General features: G+C 42.0%; 1 protein-coding gene across 1 annotated transcript in view; it reads right to left on the bottom strand.

Annotated features, from left to right (window-relative positions):
- Positions 1–27,708, bottom strand: part of unc5db (unc-5 netrin receptor Db) — a 200,350-nt gene that overhangs the window by 22,975 nt on the left and 149,667 nt on the right. The window contains 5 exon segments of the mRNA XM_037777506.1: positions 855–1,026; positions 11,641–11,725; positions 19,502–19,864; positions 25,454–25,639; positions 27,021–27,053. Coding sequence (XP_037633434.1) covers positions 855–1,026; positions 11,641–11,725; positions 19,502–19,864; positions 25,454–25,639; positions 27,021–27,053 — 839 coding nt within the window.

Genomic DNA, 27,708 nt, shown 5'->3' with positions numbered 1-27,708 from the left:
CATCATGGTTGGGCTTAAAATAAGCAAGTAGAAGACGTACGGAAAAAACGTAACACAACTAAAGAAAACGCGTCAGAAACGTCAATTAAAAACACATGACAAACATGTTAAAAACAACAACGTTAAAAGTTATGTGTTTGTTGGACCCATCGACATCTCCACCCGGCTTTGTCACTTTTTATACTACGCCACTCTTATCGTAGCATTTATATGTGGATGTGTTTACATTGTAAGTCAGGACAGGATACATGGCGTACAAATGACATGCGGGAATCAAGAAAGTTATTGCACGTTAAATGCTTTGCACATTATCGTGGCATTCATACGCCTTTTCGCTGGTTAAATGACATCTAGCTGCCCATACTGCCTGGCAGGAAACACCGTAAACTATGCTTAGTCCTGCTATAGCATTGTATCTCATCTGAAGTGAGACAGGTGGAAAACAGGTTCCATTTAAATACTGACTCACTATAAGAACAATGGATTAGCTAAACTGTTGTTTATGGAGCCATTGCTGATTCCAGCCTTCAGTATGGTGATGCTACATGGTGACATCTCAGCAGCACCTCAATAGCACATATACTTATAAGCTGTGACTGTGTCTTTTTTTGGTGTTTACTTTATCTACAAAATCTGCACTTTAATATCATTTATAGTCTAGTCTAGTGAGGTGTAACAGGCTTTGTACTGCAACCGTAAACAGTATTCTGCCATCATTCCTGTTTAGCCCCCAAAAAAAACAATAAAGCCATTGAGGAAAAAGCTAAGGAGGAGGGCGAAGCGCCACGTCTGAGCCGAGCAAAGATCTCGATGGGCTGTACTCTACTTGACAGGTGTGGACCTGCAGCTCTCACCTCCCATTTGCTGTCCTGCGTTTTCCTCTTGAGCTGGATGTTCCAGTTCTCGGTGTCCACCTCGGCGCAGTGAGCGATGGTCATGGCCACTGGGCAGAAGAGGTCCAGGCCCGGGGGACCGTATGTCACCTCTGGACCCAGGAGGATTTCACAGCCTTCCAGTGTTTGGACACTAAACACACAATGACAAACACACACACACACACAGGCACACACACAGAGAGAATGAGACACACTGTAAAAAATACTGCGAATAAAAAGAAGTTGTGGTCCTGCACAGACAAGATACTGCCTACGTTTACATGTGGTGACATGTCAGCAGAATGACTAATGTAATACTGTAATTGTGCCTTTGGATGGATTTGATGGATGCATTGTTTTGCAGGTATGTTAGAAATTGCAGGGCATTGCGTTTCCTGCACAACTGCACTCTTAATTTAAGCATATGTGCAATACATTAGTAAACCGCAGAACTGAACAAAAACACGTGTGTTAGTGTGAAATGCTTAATGAAGCCTGTTCTTTATTTATTTATTTTTAAAATATCGCTAACATGATCCATAATCTGTGATTATCTGATATTATCAGCTTGATAGTGTGAGAGCCACCTAGCTGCTGTTTTTAACCAAGGTGTATAGAAGCAAAGAGACAAAACTCTGGTCCCTTTTTTGACAACAGCCGCTAGATGGCGCTGCCGCCATATTGGACAAAAAACGGCGATGAATCCGCGGCCATGGATGTATAAAGAGACGTCTGTAAATCAGAGGATAATTAGGTAAATCAACTTCCCAGTACAAACACTTAAATAGCCCTCATTTAAATCTTTAACTTCCATTTATGTCCATTGCTCACGTTATGCTCCTCTGGGAAACGGCCGGGCAAAAAAGTTGAATAAATAGATAAGTAAGTAAGTAAATAGTTATAATAGTATGCATCATTTTAAATTGTTCAACAAAGGCAATTTCAGTAGAGACATTAAATATGACAATAAAATAGAAATAATTTAGTTTTACTGTTGTATGGCTCTTTGTAGGTGGACGTTTAACTGGTTAAATGGCGTAAGCTTAGCTCTGCTGCTGGGCGCTAACCATCATCAGGCCAAATGTCCAATATTTTGGTTTAAGACCAATTGCCTGCAAAACTAACAACATTCCCATTAGTAGTGCTTTGTATTTAGCGCTAATTAGAAAATGTTAGCATACATTTAGGTCAAAGTCCTGCTGTGTTTATGAGTACATGCTAACAGAGCCGCTAGCGTGGCTGTAGGGACTTTATCTTGTTTAAAAATGTGTGTTTTCCAGCCTGAAAGAAATGAGCGCATCCGATATGTTGGGAATAACTCCTCAATGCAAAGACAACTGGACCACCACAACTACAGCATGTACGGTAATTCAACATTGTTGAACCAGGTAGAGGATCTCTAAACTGTGACGGACCCTTAAAACCAACACGTCATCATACCTATACGTCAAAATAGGTTGTTTGTCAATGACTCCCAAAACAACATATACAGTATGACCGCCAGAGAGTACCAGCAAAAGGCACACATTGGTTAGGTTTAGGAAAAGATTGTGGTTTGGGTTTGGGTTAAAATAAGTATGTCTGTGACGTAACTTAGGTTATGTATGAAAGTTAAGTATGTTATGTACGTGACGTATGAGTGGGCCAATGTTACGTGAGTGAAGTCACCTGACTTTCTCCTTTGCTTCTGTCATAATTACTACGGCCACTAGAGTTCGCCGCCCAACAATAAGACGATGGTCTGCTTTAAACAGACAGTAGAATATTAGCTTTTGCCTTTGTTTTCTCTTCCAATGAGTTTGGCTAACTTTGGAAGTTGGTTTATAACTTTTCTGATTGATTTCTTGTCCCGTCAGATGTCTATTAAGTGATGTCTCCGCATTCCCAGATAATAAAAATACATCGGTATTAATTATTGGAAATGTTGGCCATAACTACAAAATAATATCCACGTTTTAATAAACCAGAATCATCCTTCAATATACAGGACATTTCATATTGCATAGATACCACTGTCCACATCCCCTTATTCTTTCTCATCCTCACTCATTTCATTCCCTGGCGTTCAGAGATTGCTCATTATCTTTCTGTAAAAAAAAAGACAGACTCTCGTCGCTGTGCAGTTCACTAGATACAGCATGACACCGGCACCATGGCGGGTATGGATGTGGCTCCCACTGAGAAACAGCCATGCTATAAATGTACGCCCTCGCTGTGCTGCTTTCGGATAAAAGCATCCCTTTAAATGGCAAATGATAGACAGCGGAACTGGTTGTCTATACTTGAAATGCGAATTATAAAATGTTAATTGTCTTAACAGCCTCAATAATGATACTCCAGCTCCATTTAATTCTTTTGACATTCTTGAAAACCTTTTTTTTTTTTAAATAAAAAGACATGTTACGTGAGCATCTGAATTAAAAGCCGCTTCATGGTAAATGCTCTTTCCGGCACCGACATCCACTCCAGACTCTCCAATTACGGCATCAACATCTGACCTAACCATCTCACTGCACAACCACCTCACCCACCTCCCTGTGTCTCTTAGCTCACAGTCAGTTTTTTGCTGTTATGTCAACAGCATTCCTGCTAAGACTGGTCCGGAGAAAGCTCTCCATCCCTCAGCCAACAGCGCTGAGCCTGATCACACATTTAATGTAAAGTGTAGGCAGGGAGCAGATTACCTGCTCCTTAAGTAGCCTACAACTCGGACCCAAGAGTCCAGCAGCAGCCTCAAAAGAAGCGTCCGAGGCTAGCAGACTCTCTCAATTCCACTTGTCATCAGGATGAAGGGCTCTATACGGCAGCTACTTGAGCCCCTAGATGAGGTGCATTATTTAAAGTGAGCAATGACTCACTCCTCGGGGACCCGGGGAGCCGTGCAAAGTGGCAGATTGGTCCAGCAAGAGGAGGCGGCGGCGGGCTTAATAAATGCACACATTAGCATGCTCCATTAGCTTCACCTTTATTTACTTGTAGTCTCCCACCTGCTTGTCCCACTGTGCTTTTGTCCATTTTTAAGTTGATGCCGACACCTTACATGGCGCGCGGCTACATTAATCAAACAGGCATCTAGAGGTGAAGCGCCGTGCATCGCTGCAACTATCTAGCAAAGACGTTGCAGTTTTAGTTCTCCTGCTTTGATTCATTCATAACTCATCTATCTTCTGCTACTGTCTCCTTTTAACTGCAAAGCATTCATCACAACAACTTCAGTAATCAGGGACTGACAAAGTTACTTGATTGAAAGAACAGCTCTGGTAACAATAACTTAAACTAATCACCGATCTGTGGCACTGCGCTTTGATTTATTATACCATCATAATGACTATTCAACTTTGATTCATGTCTAAACCCAGGCATTGGTGTTCTGCTACCCACTTGACTGGGGAAATGAGTGTAAGCAACCAGGCTAATCACTTGAAACAACCCACCATGCCACTCAGATCACAAAAAATAGCTTCTGAAATCACTGAACAAGTTAAATAAATGCTTGAAGCACCTGTGCAACTGGCATACAAACAGTGGTATATTTTACCAGTTGCCAGCATTATTGTGTACTTTTCTTGCTTTTGAACTGCATACAGTGATTCTTGACTAGATAGACTACACTACTATTACTATTCATCATAGCAATATGTGATTTTTGCCATAGCAATGTGTAACATCTGGCAAGAATTTTAATCTAAAATGTTCAAAAAATTACCCAACATCATCACCAGAATGTGAAGAGGTTACAGTGTTGACTTTAACTCAAAGACGTCTATGTATGGTGTTGCAAAAATGAGCATGCTAAACAGCTAGCCCCAGTTCGTCCTGTCTTGTAATACCACCTGTTCCTCTAGAGGTGATAGTGAGTCACTGTAGCGTCCAGTTTGTCCTCAGTCCAACATGAGAGGACCAAGAAGAAGTAGAGCTGCCCCGAGGGCTTGTTAATCACCTTGAAGGTACAGTGATAGTTTGTTTATTGGATTAAATCCAAAGTGGCAGAAACAAGGAAACAACTCATATTTTCGTTTCATCCTCGCCGCCACCAGGAGACTACTTTGCCGGTAGGACGGCAAGTGGCATCTTCGGGAGACGGACCTTCAGTTAGCAGTTAGCTGTAGCAACTAGCAGTCAGCAAGCACAAACCCCAGCGCCGGCGGTCTGATCCAAGCCCCCCAGGAAGAGCACCGGTCGTTGATGCCAACTTTCGTATTGGCCATACGGTGGTACTAGAACTTCCGTGTCCGTCACATGATGCTATTGGGCCCAAAAATACTTTTCCCCATAGACTTACATTGGGAAAGAGACGTCTGTAACTCTAATGTTTTTCGAGGTGAATCAACTTCCCAGTATGAACACTCTAATGGCCCCCCAAAAAATCATCTAAAATCTGAATCCAGAGTTATGTCCCTTCCTCCGTTCATGTGAATGAACCCCAGACCGAGGCTGGAGCGAGGGCTGGGAGGCGGGGTTAAGGAAACGCTACTGCGCGTGCTCCATGGGTCTAATGGATGAGGAAGATCGCCGGATGATCCGGGTACTTTATCACTCTGCAGTCGAGCCATTTCGGTTTCGTGCTCCACTGAACAACTCTCATAGGAATGAACGTGCGCCTCCAACGCTGTATCCAGTTCTCTTTATACATCCATGGTCTGATCCCATAGGGCCCAGCCCGCTGCGACTCCTTGCGCCGGGGTTTGTGCTGGTGAGTTGCTACTGAAGATCCGTCCCCGGAGCTGCCACACCGGCTGTCCTCTCGGTGAAGTAGCCTCCCGTCAGCGGGGAGGACGAGATGATGGTGCGGGTCATTTTCTCGTTTCTGCCACTACGACTTTAATCATCCAATAAATAAACTATCAAAATGTGCACGGCCCCATACAGCCCCGGTTAGTGACAGTAAACACAAAGATGGCTAACGTAAACTAGAGGCCGACGCCACACGTGATTATTATAAGAAAGCAGTGTTATTTTGACCGGCTCTCAGAGTTTCAACAGTTTGGTTGGATTGTGCGTATTCTTGCCCTGCTGTTAGTAGTTTTTATAACTGATGACAGTAAGTTTAGATCGTATGGACCGAGTAGTAGAGGTGAAATGCTGCCAGGTATTACACACACACTGCACCTTTAACTGCTGTTTCAGAGGTTCGTCCACCCCCGTCTATATATTCAGCTGTTATTGCAACGTATCAGGCTTATAGTTACTGGTCGTGACTTCATCAAAGGAACCTGAATGCCTCGCACTTTATGGATCACTCTCCAAAATCTGCTCCTCTAGTTTTAAAGAAGTCAATAAAGGACAGAGATGTGTGTGTGTGTATGTGTTAGCTGAGTCATGGGTCTATTTCAACAGAAAATGGAAAAGATGATGACCACACTGAAAATCAATGTCCAGTTTGATCCCCATCCCTTTAAAACAAACTTTAAATTTTCAAGTTTTTATAGGTGATATTGCCTTCAAGGTGAAGCAATAAAACCTTTAAACATGTCATTAATACAGGTCTTATTTTGAAGATGTGTTTGATTTTGTGGTGGGGAATGCTTGGGGAATTGCAATGTCAATCGATGTCGGGCAGCCGGCCCATCTGTTCACACTTTATTTAACGCAAGATATCTCAACAACTTTCCAGATTTCTATAAAATCTGCTGTTAATATTCATGGTTCTCAAAGGATGATGTAATGATCACTTGCTCTTTCCTCTAGCACCACTATTGGGCCAAAATTTGCCCTTGTACAAAATGTAATGGGCAGAATATATTAATATCTAATAAGCACATTCATCCCCGCTCAAAGAGGCTTTTTTCAATTGTGGATGCTCTATACGGTCCTCCAGCATCGCCATCAGTCCTAAATGTAAACTTGTCATTACAAATCAAAGCTTTAATGTTTGAATTTCCATGATGTGATTATTTCTACTTGTACAGGGAAAAATATTGAAATCTAGTAAGCCATGAGAAACATCTAAAGTGATGTGTGTTTTCGTTTTCTCCTGTGGATTGGTCAGATCTATATGTTTGTGGTTCACATTGCAAGCACATTAAACATAATTGTACTCCCTCTGCTGTCTAAATAAAACAAGTTCGACAGTTGACTGTATAGAAACATGCATAATTATCCCATTTGCAAAAATACAGGTGTATTTTTTACCATATAATCTTAGGTCAAAGCTGGTATTAAATAAAAAATAAAAGAGAGAGATGGCACTTCCAATAATATGCTGCTCTGAGTTTCTCTTTTTAACAGAAATACTGTTTTCATTTACAAACTTCTCCATTCCCTTCTAGTTTGCCCCGCTGCGCTGTGAATGTGGGTTGAATTAATTATGTATAATGTATGTATGTATAATTGTCGTAAAGCTGTTGAAGTATAAGACTGTGAAGATATGAAATTAGAAAGATTACACACCCAAAACATAACTTCTTTGGCTGAATATATTTTTTTCTGAAATAAGGTCCCATGGAGGACACCGGAAGGGGAGGGACTTCAACTCTCTATGGAATTAATTCTGTGGAAATGTACATTATCTTGAAAATAGCAGGACAACAGGTAAAGGAGGAGGAAGGTTTGCATTTGCAGTAATAGCAAACATCAACAGCAAAATAAATGGGAGCAGAGCAGTAAACAGGGAAATGTTTTACTGACATATAATAAAATATATTATTATATTACTTTAATAACAGTAGAAATGAAGGCATGTTAGCTAATAGAAGACTGTCTCAAAGGAACAGTGTGTAACATTTTGGGGGATCTATTGACAATGGAATATAATATTAATAAGTATGTTTTCTTTAGTGTATTATCACCTGATAATAACAATCGTTGTGTTTTAGTTACCTTAGAATTAGCCGTTTATATCTACATACGGAGCGTGTTCTGTGCACGGAGTCCGCCGTGTTTCTACAGCAGCCCAGAACGGACAAACCAAACACTGGCTCTAGAGAGAACCATTCACCTTTTCACTTCGACCATCGTAGTTCTCCTACACACTTGGCACACGGTCGGTTGCAATCTGCAACCTCACCACTAGATGCTGCCGGATCCTACACACTGCTCCTTTAAATAAAGGGCCCTTTGTGCGTTAAATAAAGGCCATGGCCACTATGTCAGAATTTATGGTAAGTGTACATTTTTGTGTTTTCAGTTCTCTGTCACAGAGTGTTTTGCACTCAAGTAAGTTATTCACATAGAAACATGTCAAAAAGAATAATAATCAGAGGGTGACCTGTGACAACACTGCATCACATGAGAAACAGTGTAACAGGCAAGAAGAGGGAACGCCTCTGTCCTCAGCATGCTGTAAAGCGGAGGGATGAAATCTTCTACCTCCGAAGCAGTCAAACATTTCAGATAAAGATGGATCTCGCTTTAAAGTTTGACAGCTATTATTTCTTAAAGTGTAATGTCACCTTGGCGAGAACATAGAGTTGTGTGCTCTGGACTGAAACCATGAGTGATGTGTCCACCCAGAGATGTGTGCTGTGAGATCTATGGACCATGAGAGCTGATGGCTTAAAGCAGGAGCTGCCACGGCTCTCCGTCCAGAAAAACAGATCAGTTGGGTCAGACACCGTGCTCAGAACTGGAATCTGACTAGAGGGCCAAGCATCCAAGCAGGACGCCATGTCACAGCTACGCGCTGCTGCACTTCTACTGACAACCATGTATATTAGATTATCACTTTAGCCCTCAAACTCTACACAACTGATTCTGCAATGCACTTTTTGGTGTTCTGACAGTTTTCTTCGTCTGATTTATATAAGAAAACTAAACTGGGAGCATCTAGTCGACAATAAAAAACATACAGTACTATGACCCAAATGGTCAGCTGGGCCTCTTTCAAATAAAGCACACACTGGTTTGGTCATTAAAAGCTCTTTTCCTACCAGGACAAAGCTGTTTCTGCCTCAATAGATCGAGGGATTTATCTTTCAATACAAACGCCCCATAAAACCTCGGAGGCAAAGGGAATATGTCTGACCTAAGCAAAAACTGCGCCTTGAAAAGATTTAGATGAGCCTGTGAAAAGCTCCAAGAACACATCTTTAAAAAAAAAGAAAAAAAGGAGGCTTTAATAGAACTCTATCAGGATGTAGAGAAGTAGGTTGGACAGGGATTGGGCCGGACGCTGCAGCGGTGAAAGAAAGGATACAATTCTCGGCATGTCCTCTGGCCTGCCAGGATGAAGACAGTGATTGACAGCTAGCGAGATGACAAGCACAACAGACCACAGGGAGAAATATAGGTGTCTACAGTAAACACCCCCCTGCTCACACACACAGAGATGGAGAGAAATAAGCACTTGAAAAGCTCATCGGTGGTCAAAACCGAATACTGACAGGTTGGAGCCTGAAATATTTTGAAGCGTTTCAAAGGTGGATAAACCAGCAGGAAGGAAGCAGACGCTTTCCGCTGGCAGGTAAGAACGTATAAGAGGAGATGAAGGCAGCACTAGATCTTCTTGTAAAGATTTATAAAGGCGTCGTGCATTACACACACTATACATTTCGACAACACTGCCTGAAGAGGATTTGCTGCAAAAGCTAGTGATTCATGGGATCTATGTGCTGTAGCATCCGTAACCCCACTGAGAACAGAGTAGAGCTGCTCTGTGTACTTTCAGGACCGTAAAAAATAGAATTCTTTGAAAGGGATAATTGACTGACTGCTTTTAAAATTGACTTCAATTACAAAAACTCACATGACAGGCAGAGCTCACTCCATCCGCCGCTGTTTTGCATCTTATTATTTCAGCAGCCCCATCAAGGTGATCCACAAACACCATTTTTACCCGCTAATGCGTGTGCATTTTGTGGGGTCGCTTTTTTTTTCCGTGTGACTTTGTTCAAGCGGAGCTGTGTGAATAAACAGTGACACTTCAGAGAGAAAACTGGAAACCCTTGTGGCTCTCTGCAGGGAAGAGCGTGTTAAAGCCCCCTGGAGAGAAGCTCAGTCCATCCAAGGGTCATTACCAAGCTGTGATCAGAATACATAATGCGTGTACTGCGAAGATGAAAGGCCTCGGGAGACGTCTGCGCCTTCTATTCCACCGCGCACGTCCATCAGTGCACCACGCTCCATTCATCACTGCATTCATCATCGTTTAAACAAGCTTCCCGGGTCGTGACTCTCTCCCAGAGTGCCACATTGTTGACACCGAGTGGAGTACATAACTACATATTGACTCTCTGCAGAGAAGTGCGAGACAAAAAAGAGATTGGAGGTTTGACTTTGGTTCCTTCGAGTCAGTTGGCTAATGAAAGACTCAATTACAGAGACCCCCCCCCCCGGGTCGCACAGCGTGAACTTGAGTCACAGCAGCTGGGACATCAAAGCCCAGACTACCACCTGTGAGGGACGAGAACTCCGATATCATGACACCTAGAGGACTCCTATAGGGTGAGGGAGAAAGGCTACGGCAGTGTTTAAAGACTAGTTACGGTATGGGCTACGGCAGCGTTTAAAGACTAGTTACGGTATATGGATATGTTCAGTTTAATGTGACTTATAGCTAACGAGTCAGCTAATCTTAAACTAGAGTTACGTTGCTATGGACATAGTTCCAACCGTTGCTACACTGTTCCAACCGTATCAAATGGATTATTTCACTAGCGGAAGCAATCAAATCATTTTTATATCAATAATATATTTTTTTTAAATCAATATTTTGTGTCAAATTATTAATTTCTTTAGTACGTAGACATGTAATAAGCGGGATAATTTACAGTGGGTGATTCAAGATTCCTCCGCCTCGCGTTGGGGTCCTGTTCACCCTGTCTGGGTTCATTTCGCAAAAAACGACCGGCTCACTGTACACTATCACTTCTACTACTACTATTACGACTAATAATAATAATAATAATAATAATAATAATAATAATAATGTAGGCAACAATCAAAACTAAGTAATCAAAAAGAAAAAGCTTTTTTCTAAGTGGACTTTATATTTTGGGATTGAATAGATACACATAAACAACATAACCATTCCTTATGTTTGTAAGGAAATACAATCAGCAGCCTACCTCTAGTGGAAACAGCCAAATGAGTGGGCAACTAATAACTACGTTGTATTGCCAATTGATCTTTTTTACGGATGTTGTCACTGACTTATTGTTGATTGTTAAAAGATAAGGCTGGCGATATTTGATATTTTCTTGAGCGTTAACAAATTCCATGAAAAGACCCAAACCAACAGTGACTGTATCTACTAGCATGTGTTGTATTAATGTGTATCAAAGGCTGATATCTCTTCTTCCTCTGATTCATAGAGCTCCGTTGAAAACACATCACTGTTGAACTGGGTGACATGTTGCTTCATCACCATGAAAACACATACACTGGAGTTTAGCACCAAATGTGGAGTAATACACCCCTGGAGGTAGTCCCCAACAAATGCATATATATATATATGTGTGTGTGTGTGTGTGTGTGTGTGTGTGTGAGCCACAGACGGGATGCGAGAGTCAGTAAGTATTCTCCTCAGGTTTTGCTTTTGCAAGTGACATCTGCAGACATTTACAAATTCAGATGTTTTGGTTGCGTGTGACAGCATCAAACTTCAAACGTTATATAATCTGTTTCAGTAAGACAACTATAAGTGTTGAGAGGTGAAGGTCCTATATTGAGCTGTAATGGAAGTACCAGAGCACGGTAAATAATTAGAGAGAAACAGGACAGTGAGGACAGAGGATGGAGAGAGTCAGGGGAGATGGATGATGAGATCGCGGGACACTGACAGACAGATAGATGCTTGAAATGATATTTGAGTAAACTCTGGCCTCACCTTGCCTCTCCCTGATTGATCACCATGTACATCTCCCAGGACATATTTTCAGCCACGGCTCCATGAGGCACCAGCAGGCTGACCCCTGGAAAACACACGCAAATGTGTCAACAGCAACACCTCCGACAGGCTGACAGTGTAGGTGAAAATAAGGGCTCACAGCATGTCCTACATGCAGGTGTTATGGGATTATTTATATGAGCTTCATTTAACTTGAATGAACTGTGACATATAAAAGAGTAAAGTGATCGTAACATAGGCATACACATAATATATATGAATTTAAGTAGAAATATTATTTAAATGAAACACTTATCTTGGCACATGCAAACACTTAAATAGATTACAGAGTGAAGGAGGATGCAGCTGTTCGTTTTCTGCAGCACCGGGTGATCGTTTTAACTAAAATAGTTTCACAGGATTGGGCATAGACATTAGCATCGACTGTATGCCGTTCTGAATTTCAACTTGGCTTAGGTTCTGGTATGTCCATTGCTCTGAATGTCCTTCAAAATAAAAGACATTGTCATCGTCTTCCAAAACCTGTTACCGTTATATAATTTAAAGAATATTAGAGATCCAAGACAAAACTGACAGGAGGGCGGGACTCAGAGAAAAAGTCACTATTATAAATCTGTCAGTAAATTCAGCACCACGGACAGCGCCGTGTATTTAGCAACACAGCACAGTAAGGCTGCTGATATTTCAGAGCCGTGGTCGGGGTTAGAGATTGTAACTGGCACAAACCTCAGTCAGATAAAGGATCAATGAGTCAGGCTGACTAGACTAACAAATGCACTCTCTCTGCTACTAGGGGACGGAGAGGCAGGTTAAGACGAGGCATGCATTTTGGTCATTTTGCTAACAAGGGGGATGCATCCCCCCCTCATATCACTTACTGTATATGACTGTTTTCTGAGCTGTTACCTCAGTGGTTATGGTTCGGTAAGTTTAGGCACACATCGGCTTGTTAGGAATCTTTCATTGCCGGTTGGCTGTGAACAGCAGCCTCCCATGTCAAGGTCCCAAACATCCACCTGCAGTTTTGCTGTCACACTACTTTCATCTCTTGTGACAGACAACAGTCATATTGACTTTACTCTGTCACTACAGAGGGCTTTACGGTGGATTTATGTTGTGTGTTGTCTGGAACAAAACCACATCGTCTCCATGTGCTCAAACAGCAAGGTTCAAACTGCTCCTGTGATTTGCTGTGTCCTGTAGAAATCACCTGGAGTTCAGGATAAAAGACCTGGTCTAACCAGCATTCAAAATGTCCAAATTTCACAGTGAATCCAATTAATTCCGATGGAAATGCTGCGATTGGTGGATTTGCTCGTGGGGGCGAAATAAATTGGCGGCTCTAATTGTTTGCAGGAAGTTTAACTTTGGTGAAATTTGACCCATGAATTTGCACTGTTGACAAAGAGCAAGTCGTCTTCACAGCTGACATCTGAGGGGATGGCGAGCCAGAGCTCAAAATGGAGGAAGCTTATTAGCTCCGTTGCACCATTCACTTTTCTTTCACCTCCTCTATCGGAGTATTACCAGACCCACAAATGAGGAATGTTTTGCTGAGAATTATGAGACAGGAGTCTATGGTTCAAATACATCTTTTGAATAAACTGTGTGAACTTGAAACCTAAAAATATATCTGTTCTGCATTAGTCTTATTTATACTAATTTTTATCTGCAGAGCAAATTTTGATATATTATTTTTAAAATGTTCTTAATATTTTTCTGTTCCTCTTTTAGTCAGCTGTTGTTTCCATGTCTTATGTAAAGCATTTTGAATTACCCCTGGATACAAATATAGTTGTTGTCATGATCTTTGACCAATTTCATTAAATATGTTTCATGAGTGTTAATGATGTTTTTTTTCTCCCTCTCTCTGTTTTTCTCTTTCCTCTTTTCTTTTTTTCTCTTCAGTGCAGGTTTCTTAAGATATAAAATGGCATCTTGCATGTATACATAATGACACAGAAATTATAAAAATAATTAATTTCTATCCCCAATGGTTTCCCAATTGTGAAATATATATTTACATGATGTGTTGTCTAATGATGAAATTGCACAGGCTCTTCTTGGTGCTTAGCAAATACTGTAGGTACTCGGTTTAAAGAGAACACACAGGAATTGTCTCAAGTTGCACCAGTTTCATACTTTGCACTCAGGAGTTAAGGAGCATATATATATATACAGTATACTGTATACACATTGCTGTATATACTGTATATATTGTGATGTTTTATTTTTGTATAATGTTGTTTTATTGCACTCGTTGTAATCATGTTCTAATGTCTTGTAGCGACTGTCGATGCCTCTTGGCCAGGCCGTCATTGTAAATGAGAATTGGTTCTCAATTGACTTATCTTATTAAATAAAAGGTAAAATAAATAAATAAATCAATTTCATCAAATATGTCAAAATCTGACCAGCCATAAGGATTACCAAAACTTATTAAAACACAATTTGTCAAGAAGGCCTGGAACTGATGGTACAGAATAAGGAGATGACTGGAGCAACAGCAGATGAACTAGATGAAGTAATCACAACACTGAAATGATGGCACTTTTAGGACTTCAAACTATCAGACAAGACAGAATCTGAAACAATCCCAGTCTTGGCTCACCTGATCAGCCTGAATAGGAATAAATAAGCACATGAATCAATATGAGAATATGAATTAAGTTGTAAACGTTTGTCTGAATTAGACAATATGTAGAAGAAATAAAACAATCTTTCTCTTTATTCTGATCTCCCAACCAGCAAGGCGTGCTACACTTTTGATCATGCATCATCTTTCGAGAAGCAAGTGGAGATTTGTGCAGAGCAACACTGTCCTGCCACTGTTGCCTGACACTATTCATCTTGCCTCTGTGTGATCGGAGAGGCATTCACACTGAAGAGATGAAAGCATATAAAAGCCTCGCTTTACAAATAAAAGGTTCACAGAAGCAGAGTGGGAGATGACAGATAAATATGCTTTTTTTGGCAGCTCTATGGAAAGTGAATATTTTGTATATATATTTTGTAAAAACCTCAGTCATCTCTTAAATGTGCATTTTAAGTTTGTTTTCTTTGAATAATCATTGTGTGTTATATTGTATGCTAGCGGAGGCTGCTCGGCAGTGATGGAGGAAACTGACAGATGAAGTCTTTCACTGTTTGACAACAAAGAAACATATTTTTCTTACTTCCCTACAGTTGGCTGTGAGAACTCAGAGCACTGCAACATAAGTACATGCGGAATCTGTTCAATCATTTCTTTCTTTTAATATGTGGATTGTGAGCACACAGGCATGTTAAACTAATGCTGGTGTTCATGTGTGAAGTTTGTTACATCCAAAAAGTATTGTCTCTAATATAAAATAACACTTTTTTACTGGAATATTTTGTTTGGAAAAAAAATGGGGGGGTTGTAATATATTAGAGGACCAGACAATTACGTATTATGTAAAATGTTTTGAATGGAAAGAGTGTTGCATTATGGGTTGTTTGTAGCCTTCATGTTGCTAGGCTAGAGAGTCTCGTCAAGTCAGCCCGAAAGGTGTTTAGGAAGCTCAGTTCACCCTGCAGGAGGTTCTGACTTGTGTATAAAGTGTTTTACTACCATGGAGGAAAAGAACGCTACTGAGCCCTAGAAGGGACACAGAGGGGAAAAGAAATCAATGGTTGAAAAAAAATGTACTTTTACTTTTTGTTAACCTGTGTAACAACAGCTACAGAAAGTTTGTTGATCCGTCATGGCGTCGGGGGCAGTGCAGGATCAGTAAACTTTCAGTTGCTACAGTAGCTAACTGAAGGTTCGTCTCCGGAGCTGCCGATCGTTCTGCCGACTGTTTCCTAACCCTACTTAAGAGGTTGTGTTGTCTAAACCTAACTTCCTGTGAAAACGGAAGTTTATTTTGAAAGGACGCCATGTACAGTATGTAACGAGCGTATATTGACTCGCACGTCCCTGGTCTGTTCAAAAGTAAAGATAACGTCTCCGATGCTGAGGGGCATTGACCAAGCGGCGGTATTTGACAAGTTGGGAATGAGAATGTGTTGCCCGGAGTTTGACCGTTTGACCGGAGTTCGAGTTTCGCGAGCAGTGATTGACAGCTGCTGTAGAGAGACTGCTTGGCCCTGATTGGTTGTTTTCCTTTTGCCGCTGTGACAACCTGCAGATGCCTTTAGGAGCACTACGAAGAGGCAGATTACCTGTCTCATGCACTACTGTCAGGATATAGTGATAGTTTTATAAAAATAACTTTTTATCACATTTGCTCAGAGCTCCCGAATGCATTTTTAACGATTCAAATCTCCGTTGTATTGGGGATGGAGGCAGAAATCTCAGAGTCAGATATCAATCAGATCTCTAAGCCTATACTTATTGAAGTAAAACTGTATACATGGTTGTATACTACTAGAGGTTAGTGAGGAAATACATGTTTTATATGTTTTGTTTACATCCACACTTTAAAAGAGTGAATCTAAGAGTCCATTGAACTGTACAGATGTAAGGAATGTTGCTATTTGGCTCCATATCACTAAGGTGACTTCAGTAATCTGCAGTGAAGTGCGACATATGGCCGGCTATTCAGTCTAATGAATAGTAGTCCCTGCAGACGGGCTGTGTGAGTGCTGCACTTGACAGCGGTGACTCCTCCACCGAGACCCTCAGCCTGAGAGATGGCGGCAGGAGGCTGATTTCAGTTCACCTAGCCACGCCGGCTACGTACACGAGGACCACAGGAGAGGGCTGGAAGTGCAACGGTTCGCACAGACTGTTGACCCGGTGACAACTATAACGGTCTATGCAAACTCCTCCATTTGTGTTGGCGGGACATGATGACAGCGTGACCTCCTGTTTGCCTGAGAGAGTCTGCGAGGATGTGGAGGAATAACAAACAGCTACCTGCCTTGGCAACGGCACTGATGGATCTTAGCAACAGCATGTAATATACTGTATAGGGTCTAAGGAGTGCATGTATGTATTAATAGTTAGTAAGAACATGACTTCTGAGTGAAGCTCAAACTTTGACAAGCTGTGTTACACTAATATATATATGCATATGACTTATATTTCTTTATATGTCTCACCTATGACCACATTCAACGTATTTTCATTTTTGTATTTTATCTTTATCTTCTGAAGGCTGTTCAGCAAAAATGTATGGTACTAAAATTTCCAAGACAGAATCGTGGAAAATAGTTGGGTAGAATGGCGACTGGGTCAACTATCTAATTTTCTTCTTCTACTATTCTCCTTGTAAATAAATGGATTCATGATCAAATAGCAGGATTTTTGCTTGTTTAAAGGGATAGTTTGGATGTTTTGAAGTGGGGGTTATATGAGATGCTTCTCCATCCTCAGTGTGTTACCTACAGTAGATGGAGTTTATAGAAACAGACAGGAGTACCAGCACGGGAGCAAACAAATGTACTGCTGTGGACGGACCGGCAGCAGCAAAATAGATTTTAGCCACCTAAAAAAAATCTGTTTAAATGTAGATTATATTTATAATATTTTCACCACCTTACCTCACCGTCAGACAGCCCTTTCCGACGGGGAACTCTTACATCATATCCATCTATATTTTCTTCAAAGCCACCCGACTCCATTGACAAACACAGTAATTATACATTGCAGAACACGGGAGTTGCTGGTCTACCGCTGCCTCGATCGGTTAGTTTGTTTGTGTTATTGTGTGACTTTGGTGTTTTAAAGTTTTTTTGGTAGATTCACTGTCGGAACGGGCTGTCTGATGGCAAGGTACTGCGGTGAAAAGATTCTAAATATGATGTACACTTAAACTGATATTGATTTTTTTATATGTGTAAAATCTGTTTTGCTGCTGCCCCCGTCCACAGCAGTACATTGCTTTGCTCCCGTGCTGGTACTCCTGTCTGTTTCTATAAACTCCATCTACTGTAGGTAATACACTGACTGTGGAGAAGTACCTCATAAAAACCCTCACTTCAAAACATCCAAACCATCCCTTTAAGTATTTCCTCTACAGATGGTGTGGCCTTTTTATAGAAAACCTACGCCTTCAGTGAAGCTGTAAGATGCTTTGGAGATTAATGTTGGTAAAATCGTGTGCAACAAGCAGGATTTCACCAGGGCTGTAGCTACAGTAGTTTGTAGACTACAAATATAAAGGATTCAGTATTTTTCCCACCAGAATTATATGCTGATCAGTGGACAACTCCAGGTTCTTAGAAGTGAAGCTAATGCTGAAGTGCCTTAAATTGTGTTTTTTTCTGACAGCCAGCAGGGGGCGACTCCTCTGGTTGCAAAAAGAAGTCTGATTGTATAGAAGTCTATGAGAAAATGAGCCTACTTCTCACTTGATTTATTACCTCAGTAAACATTTTTAACATGAGTTTATGGTCTCATCGCTAGTTTCAAGTCTTCTTCAGTACAGCATGATGTTCATTTAATAAATTATTGTTCCATTTAGAGTGTTATCTGGTCTGGGAGTTATCCGTATTTTCATCTTACAACTTTAACCCTTTCACAGTGCGTTTTCAGTTCATGAAAGTTAATTATAGCCTTTTCGGTCGTCTATAAATGTCTTTGCTCCACCCTCTCATGTCTTCTGGTTGCAAAAAAAAACAAGATGGCGATGGCCAAAATGCCGAACTCCAGGCTTCAAAACGGCATTCTAACGGCAAACCAATGGGTGACATCATACTGACAGCGTCCACTTCTTATATACAGTCTATGATGCTGATGAGAGTTTGTTTTGGTGGCGAGTCTAAATTTTCCTCCAAATTTCTTTCGGAATGAAGTTGAGATTGAATATGTTAATTAGTGAGCTTTACAGATGCTGATTGGTGGATTTTGTTACATTTGGTCAGAGCCAGGCTAGCTGTTTCCCCCGGCTGTATGTAGCTTCATATTTAAAATACAGAGATGCTGTCTGAGCTTTTTTTTTAACAATATGTCCAAGAAATGCACAGGATGGCTTCACCTTCTTAGGAGACTCAATAGTTTCACAGTATGTTGATCGATCTTAAAAACTGTTTAGAAAACATGTTCGCTTCACATGTTGATCGCCTGAACTACTGGCTCAGGAACAGCCTTATAGAGTAGCTGGTATAGTCAGCAGAATAACTGGGAAACTCCAGACAGACCAACCAGGCTGGGTTACTTGTACTGTGAGAGGAGAAAAAGCCATGGGCATCCAGACAGACAGACAGTTCTCATCTTTAATTCCCTCAGTCTGAGATGCTGAACTCTGGGAGGCACCACAGGGGGCTTTTGGCAACCTTAAATAGAGCATTTTAAAATAAAAACATTTTTAGTTCACGTTTTAATATTGTATCCTATTTCGTTTGATTATTTTATTGATTTTTTTATTGTCTAATGTTCTGTCAACATATGTATTATATATTAAAAACGGTATATATTATAATACTGTATATTATCATATAATACTGTGCTGTTCTCTTCTTCTAGCCTTTTTGGAAGCCACTGATCTGGATCTTTTTTTAGAGCTGAGAAAAGCTCACTGCACGACTTTTTTTGGTGTGTGTTAGTGTTTAGTGTGCCGACAAAACACAACACAGGAGGACTGTACTTTCTTGATGCACACACAGCAGATCGTTTAACAACAAGCACCAGGGACGTGGAGGAAAAAAAATGTGGAAAATGTCAGATCTTTGTTGTGTTGCGAGACATTTTTGCGAAAACTGCACCTCCTGCTAAACAGCACTGGTTTAGGACGGCTCCTGTAATGAGCACTCACATTATGGAAACCGAGAGCACAGTTTGTGAGCTACTTTCATTATCAACACGACAAAAGGCAGCGCTGTTTCCGCTAACAAGCTCAGTCTGTGCTTTTTATCTACTTCCTGTGAAGCTCACCGGCGTTTGGCACCACCAGGCGTCCTCCGGGGTGGCCGAACACGCCGTTGGTCCTCAGCTGCTCTTTGCCGGCGCTGAAGGGCCCATTGAGGGTGAGCAGCCCCTTCTGGCGTCTGTCCGCGGTGCTGCTGTAGTCCCGGCTCAGGTCCCGCGGGAAGGTCTCGGCGGGGGCTTTGGCGTGGAACTCCGCCCGCTCGGCCACACCTAGTGAAACCATAAAGGAGCTCTGAACTTTGACCTTGATGTCTGGCAGGGGGTCAAAGAGCTCTTTGTCTGTGCCGTCCTGGAAGCAGAGGGGCGTGCTGTACGTCCGTCCCACTGTTAAGTCAGGCTGCATCGAGGAGTTGAGGAGCAGCGGGTTGCCTACAGAGATGAAGAGATAGCACAGTCACCTCAAAGCCCTGCTCGCATGGGACTCGCATCACGTAGGGAACTAAGGTTTAATTAATGAATCAAAGCCCAACCTCTGAACAGTACGCACATAGGATAATGGAATTCACTGGTGTCCCAGATATAAGTAAATAAGGTCAAGATTGTAGGCTACTATCATGGGCGGATTATGAGAAAAATGGGCCCCTGGGCACAGACATGCAAAAGGCCCCCGCACCGCTCCTATATAGAAGCAAGACACACCGACTTCATAGTTATTCAGCCTCTTTTTGTCATTGTTTTGCCTCTTTGGAGTGGTTTTGCATCTCTTTGTGGTCATTTTGTGTTTCAGTTGTTTTCTGTCACTTTATTATAATAATAATAATAATAATAATAATAATAATAATAATAATAATAGTAATAATAATACATCAGAATTATATTTAATACAGGCAAATTAGATAACAAGATAGGAATAAAAAGAAAGAAAAGATTAGAACATAATGGTGTCGACTAGGAAATAAAAGCATGGGAGGTGGGGTGGGGAGGGGTAGCTGGAGAGGTGCGTTTTGAGGGCCTTTATGAATGATGGCAATCTGGGGGCATTTCTGATGTGGATTGGTAATGAGTTCAACAGAGAGGGGACGATGATTGATAACGTCCTGCCACCCCAGGTTCGGCGGAGGTCGGCATCAGTACACCGTTCTGTGTCTCTTTGTTTTGGTCTTTCTGTAGTTATTTTTGTCAGTGGTTGTTTAGCCCCTTTCTTTGTAGATGCTTTGTGTGTCATTTTGAGTCTCTTCCTGGCTGGTACGTGTGTCTTTGTGGTCTCTTTGAGTGACTTTTTGTAGGTGTCAGTGTATGGCTACTATATTTTTTTGTTTTTTTAATTTCTTGATTTAGCAAAGAGAAAAGTTTACATATTAAAAGACTGCGATGCTGAAAAATGTATGATAAAAGAATTATTTCATTTTTCATGACAGGAAAAAGATAAAGGAATAAAGAATATGTGCCTCTCAGTTTGGATTATATAATATCAGAGGATTTCTGTCTGCAGCACAATACAGTAGATTACTATTTTTTCAAAAAGCAGACATTTCAGATCTGAGATTGAAATCACTTTTAATCTCCAAATTTATGGAAATCCTCAGGTAACATTAATCCAGTTCAAACCAGGTTCAAGAGCCACATCTCTGGAAACTTCCTGCAGCTGACCAGTGAAGCTCCAGCACCAATTAAAACAACATGTCCGGGCAGGCGACCATGTGCATCAGAGGTAAGGGAGCGCAACCTGGACAGAAGGTCCAGGGCTCGGAGCCACGGTCAGAACGTTAGATTTAATTACCAAGCACACACACAGCTTGATCTCCATAATCCATCTGCTGGAGTCAGCTCCTCTGGACGCCGAGTCGTCCTCCTGAAGGACGGGAGGGAGGGCCGGGAGGGGTGGAGGTGACTGCTCTGTAAATGAGAGGAGTCCTTCAGCTCACAGTGTGGACCCAACAGCTCGCGGAGGGGGGTCTTCATCTGTGGCCATTAGATGTGACGACGCTGCTGCCAAACGGAGCGAGGAGCGTGCCGCATCGATCTGGCAGCGGCAGGCGTGCGGTGCCCCTGGAAGAGCCGTGCCAAGATAGCGGCGAAGTCACTGAGTCCTTGCTGCCCAGCTGTTGCCTGGCGAGGGGTGCAAGGCAGGAGGCTAATGTTGTTTTATTTTTAGGGAAATCGTTAATTACCAGGGACGTGATTTGTGATGAGCATTTTGGTGTGTGCTCTTTTTTTTTGACTTGTTCTTCAAAAACTCAACTTTTCCTGTTGTTTTTGTCTTTTCAACAGAACAAACAATGGAATATGGACAGATATGTATTCATGTAACTGTGTTACCTATCCTATTCAAATTAAATTGCAGTGACTAGGGCTGCAGCTAAACATGGCTAATCATTATCGAGTCATCTTTTGATTATTTTATTGATTAATCAATTAATCATTAAGTATATTATACTTTTCACTACAATGTGCAAACGTCTTAAAGCAACTTGCCAAACTGACTCACTAAATCCCTACTTTTAAACATACAAAGTGTACGACACCACATCACATGTTCAGACCCCAGAATACAGACCTGAACACAAGTTTCGATGCTCATCAATAAGTGGTCACAGAATCAATACATGTTTTTGTAAGCATTGCTCCGTAGTGTGCAGCATTGCAACATGACCATCCGCCAATTACTACCACTACTGCTGTGATCCATTTCAAATGTAAGGCCGATCCGTTCCCACTCCCAACTCCTCAAATATCACAGATCGGGCAGCACCCCTCGGCATCAGAAACCGACGCACGGAGGCGCCCTTTAGCAACAATATGTGATGAACCGCGCTTTCAACAAACTCAAATGTAAACCCGCCCGCTGCGTTTTCCGACGGTCGGAGCAAATGACTTAGTATTAACAGTATGAGAGTCTGCTCAGGGCTGGCAGGAGGGAGGGAGGGGAGGTGGATGGGTCAAACACACATTATACTTTCAACCAGAAGACCACTGTTTGTGTCCCGTGTGAAACTAAAGGTAATGTTGTAATATTTTGTCACGTCTTTAGTCACATGACTCGTCTGTATCGTCGGTCCCGTGAGACGCTAGTCAGTGAAGTTAACGTCAACCGGCCGTTTCCTAACCATACCTCAGTGGTTGTGTTGTCTAAACCTATCTTCCTGTGAAAACGGAAGCTAATTTTGAAAGGACACTATGCATGTAACGAGTATATTGACACGCCGTCTGTGGTCCATCCAAAAGTAACGTAAGAGGGGTTCCCAGTGCCTCAGTCTCCGATGCCGAGGGGTATGTGATGAATTGGGAGTGAGAATGTGTTGGTGTGGTGGAAGTAGTAAGTCAAAAAAAGGAAAAAGAAATGCAATATCTTTCCTTTAGATTACTGTCAAAATGTTGCGATGTGCGGAGTGTCTATTAGTGTAAAATGTGGTATATTTTGTTATGTCTTACAGCATTACTGCCCTATGAGCTATTGTATATGATGTCTTAAATAAAGTAGAGATGAACAACTTCTATGTTCAACTACGTGAAGGAGTGTTTCTTTTATTTCAGCACAGCTAACACTAAAAAAACAACCGTTGAGAAGAGACACATAACATGTCTCTTGTGTTGAACCGCAGATTATGGTAAATTATGTCCTTAGAGTTTGCTGGGGAGAGGGACGCCCTGGATAAGAGGAGGAGGAGGATGGATGGATGGATGGATGGATGGATGGATGGATGGAGGGAGAGTCCACTATAATATAATATATTTTGCACTCAACAGCTCACGTTACCACAGTGTTTAAAGGTGGCGTCTGTGTTGTGATGAGGTTGATCCAACCATTTTTCATTTCCACGGTCTAGCACTCCACTATTTTTCCAAATGTTTTTCTCGTAAATTTACGATTTAATCTTGTAAATTCTTAGTTTCCACTCGGAATATTACTCCTCTCCCTCAGCTCCGTAGTTATTATTGTTGTCATTGTTTGTTCCTGTATATATATTTTTTAGGAAATAACGTTATTTTGATGAGTTTCTATTCAACAGCATTATTTGATGACCATTATATAATGTTGATAGTCATTGATAGACAGACTGAGGTGAAAACTGAGCCAAAGCTATAATGTAAAACACTGTAAAATCAGGAAATAGTGAAAAACCCTGATCAGAGATTCCCAGAACTGAAGGTTTTATCTTCAAATGTCTTCATTTGTCTGGCCACCCTTGGAAAACCTAACCATATTCACTTTACAACGATGTCAAATAGAGAGAAGCATGGCATTCTCTCTTTTGAGAATTGATGTCCTCTTTACTTGACTTCATTATTTCAATGAATAATTGATTATCTAAATGTTTGGCAATCATTTGTTGTTGATCACCAAATCCATTAATCTACCAATCTTGTCAGTCCTAACGAGTGAGTACCTAGTGAGTATATAGCTTCAGTATTAATATTGTTGCAGGGATTGAAGCTGTGACATCTGTGTTATTGTTCATGTGCTCCTGATTGCACCTGCATTACAAATGACACAATGATCAGATATGATACAGATTAACATTTTCAGATACAAATGAAAATATGCTTTTTTCCTTTCTAAACAGTCTGATAGTGACGGTGAACCTACAGAACAGGTGACACTGCGGACATTCCAGCTCTTGATCAGAGCTGCAGCCCAGCGGACATTACCCCCTCTGTAGCCGACATTCGATCACTGCTGAATTTTCTCTCCTCCGGTCGAGAGGAGAATGATCTGATTATCGCTTGAGTGTGCATCTTTAAGAATGGCGCTGCGGAAATGGAATGGCAGTGGTGAGATGAGAGAAGTTAATGAAATGTACCTCAGGTTGAATACCTTGAGGGATAGGTTTGGAATTGGGCCTCTGATTAAAAATCACTCAGAAGGAGAAGTAATGCGGAGAGACAGGGTCAGGTCCGAAGACTCATTCGGTACTCTGCCTTACAGCCGAGAGCCATCCGAAAGCATTTACCATCTCCTTTAAGTATTTAAGGTTTTTTTTTCTTGTGATTATTAGGCATGACAAATCTACTGATTTGCAATTAAACACACACTTTTAGAGGAGTTCCGCCCCCTAGAGGCAGTGTCTAATTTCCTGCTATATGTTTATGAAAAGGGGCGGTTAAATGTTGAAATGCAATCACAGCAGAAGTAGGCTAGTATAAAAACGCCTCAACAACTTCCTCCAAAGCAAACTGGGGCTGAGGAAGTGTTCCACATTTCATGGGGAGCCTCGGCCGGGCTGATGGAGAGGAAAATGGAAAGGAGTGATTGTGGCCGGTGGAGGGCACAGCAGGTAGGCTGCGGGGAGAGCTGGCCTATTTAAATAGGATTGATGACCTGCTCAGCTCCTACCACCTCCCAGCCCCCCTTCGTTTTCCTCACACCCTTCCAATCGCGTGACGAAGGGTGGGGGCTTGACCAACTCCACAGGCCTTGGGGGAGCCGAGGGCTCAGCGTGGGCCCCGGCAGGGCCTCTCACAGAGCTGTCACCGAGGCGAGGATGGATCACCCGTCGCCGCGATGGCTATCACTTGCGCTAACCCAGAAATGTCAGTGACAGTAATATGAATGCCTGTAGCAAGGCTGGCTGGGACAGCCGCAGTCACATAACCAACAGAAGTTATTGCTGTGCACAACAAAAATTGAATTGATGTTCACTGTTCCATACCCCTCACATTTATCCATCAGTGGTTCAGGCCAGTGTAATCTGGTAGGAGAGATTGGTTGCCTGACAGTCAAATGTGTGGTCCGCGGTGAGGGGGTGGAGCGACGCCGGTCTCTATCAGAGATTGATGATCTCCGGCTTCACAATAACAGAGAAGAAGGTCTGTCAAAATAGAAGGACAGGTCCTTTCACTGATTGTGGAAGTATAAATCCTAAACAGATAGGGAGGCCGCACGCCATGCTGCTCGACGCAAACAAATGCCATCAATCAGCGGGGCAGCCCCCGTCGCAGAGCTCTTTTGATGACGCTGCCTTTTTGGCCTTGTGGTCGCCGGTGTGTCAGCGCGGAGTTGATGGCGTTCCCTCTTACCTTGTCTGGTGGTCTTGAAGTTGAACGATTGGAAACCCCCTGTGAGAGCGGAGGAGTCGATGACATCCACGCCGTACTCGCTGTGGTTCTTCCTGTACAGCATGACGGCCACTACGAGGATCGCCACGGCAATGATGCCGGCTCCCAGGCCCGAGTACAGAGCTACATCGTTGGAGCTGTCCATACCTGAAGGACACGAGACACATGGGAAAGGAGAGCTACCATAAATTCTCATATAAAAGCAGGTATTATTTTAATAATAATAATAATATGATCCGGGGGGTTAGGCCAGTTGCTAATAAAGGCCTGGTTCTCTCTGCCACTAAAGTCCCCGGTCACTATTTGAGAATTTACAGTATGTAAAATGTGTTCTTCAGAGATTTCTCCTGTAACAGGGTCTTTTTCTTTTTTTTTCACTGTGATGACGGCAGCATTGCCAAAAAAAGAGAAAATCTGTCTTTTCACATAAAAGAGCCTTGTTTTTGTTGTATTAATAAAGACCCAGAAACAGTGAGGAGGAGGAGAAGGACGAAGAAGTGGAGACGATACTGTTATTATGTAGACATTCAAGGTCAAACACAGGCAAGAATTACAATGTGTTAGTCTGGCTACCAGGATGGAAATGAAACAAGAAGAATGGAAAGTGGTAAGATGGAGCAGACCATCTGTCTCATCTCTCTATGCTACATTATGCACCAGAGATAGGCATAAATGACCATGTCCAGCCGTTACTCTAAACTGTTACATATCACATTCAAGCTGCTAACATGGAGGGTGATTAGCATAACTGCCTTTAGACCCACCGGTCTATATCCAATAGCTACGATGGATATCTCACAGTGCAGGCAGTCGGAGCCCATGCGGTGTAGCCGGTGGTCACCGGTTGTCACAAGGACCAATCAGAGGGAAATTAATTTAGAGTATTCCTACCAGGGTGATCACTCGCCGGATACCAGCTTAATGCGCTCCCCAGTCAATCGTTCAAGCTTTTCCTTAAAGGATGCGAAGAAAAGGCAGTATAGGCACAGCTTTTACACTAATGCGGCAATCTAATGAAAGCACTCAGGCTAGCACCTGACAATCACTTAGCCGGGCTAACTCCGGCGAGTGATTGAAAGCCGCCACAGGAAGGGTGAGGACAGCGCCGTAAATTGGTCAAATTAGCTCGTTTGCAATGATTACAACCCATTAATCCTCCACAACATAGCACATGTTCACTTGTCACAACCAATATATCTCCTGGCTCAAAGCAAAAAGCACAGCTGTGATGTCACGCTTGTCATAAAAGCCGGGCATTGAATAATGACATGAATGCGTAATGAGCACATCTTGCTGGGTTAAAACAGGAGTTGCTCAGGTCAAAGTGAAACTAACTGGTGGTAATTCATGAATCTTCTGTTTTCCAGAGTAGCCTGCTGAGAGAATGCCAACGACTACCACTCCTTAACTTTAAACTTAGAATACATCATCTCTTTTTTTCCCCCATAATGCAGGGCATTACATATATAAGTGGCGGTCATGGGGGCCGGGAGTTGAAGATGAAAGAAATCCACAGAGGAAGACTCACTTTGAGGTTTAACATCATGTAGCAGCTTTCGATCTGCAAAGACAGAGAGATAGAATGAGACAAAGAGGAGAGAAAGTGGTGATTAAAAGTCCGAGCCTCTGTGACGTGACTAACAAGTGTGGTCTCGGATCCAACACCCTGAGTAGAGAGAAGCCTTTTCTGCTGACTGTGCTCAATTGATGATATACAGTATCAGATAATGGCCAGGCAGGCATCGTTACTGTCTTCATATCACCATAGATAAAGGTGGTGAGGTGCAAATTGCTCAAAGGCTCGGAAATACCTCTGAGTGGGCTAATGACCTGCTAACACAAGCCCAAAAACGCACCACTGGTTTAATTAATGGATGAAGTCTGAATTCTTTCTACCAGACTTTCTCCAAAATGCACATTATGGAAACTAAAATATTCCAGTTGGGCTGAACAATATCAAAAACATAATTGTGTGCTAAACATAAACACTAGTCTAAATAATAAATCACGAGCATATATTTAAAATCCAACCCAGTCTCAGAAAATGTTTTGATATTGTACGTTTCTGCAAACCGCGGAATACGTTGAATGTTGACGAGGCATATTTCGTACATACGTTTCCTATCAGCCTCGTATCACGCTTCTAGAAACAGCACAATGCCACGTGGTTAACGGCGAGACAAGATTGGTTAGGATTAGGCAACAAAACTATTTAG

Source organism: Sebastes umbrosus, chromosome 8 (genome assembly GCF_015220745.1).
Source record: "Sebastes umbrosus isolate fSebUmb1 chromosome 8, fSebUmb1.pri, whole genome shotgun sequence".
In the NCBI taxonomy this organism is placed as follows: Eukaryota; Metazoa; Chordata; class Actinopteri; order Perciformes; family Sebastidae; genus Sebastes; species Sebastes umbrosus.
Note: the sequence above shows the minus strand (reverse complement) of the source record. Positions and strands in the feature narration are given on the sequence as shown.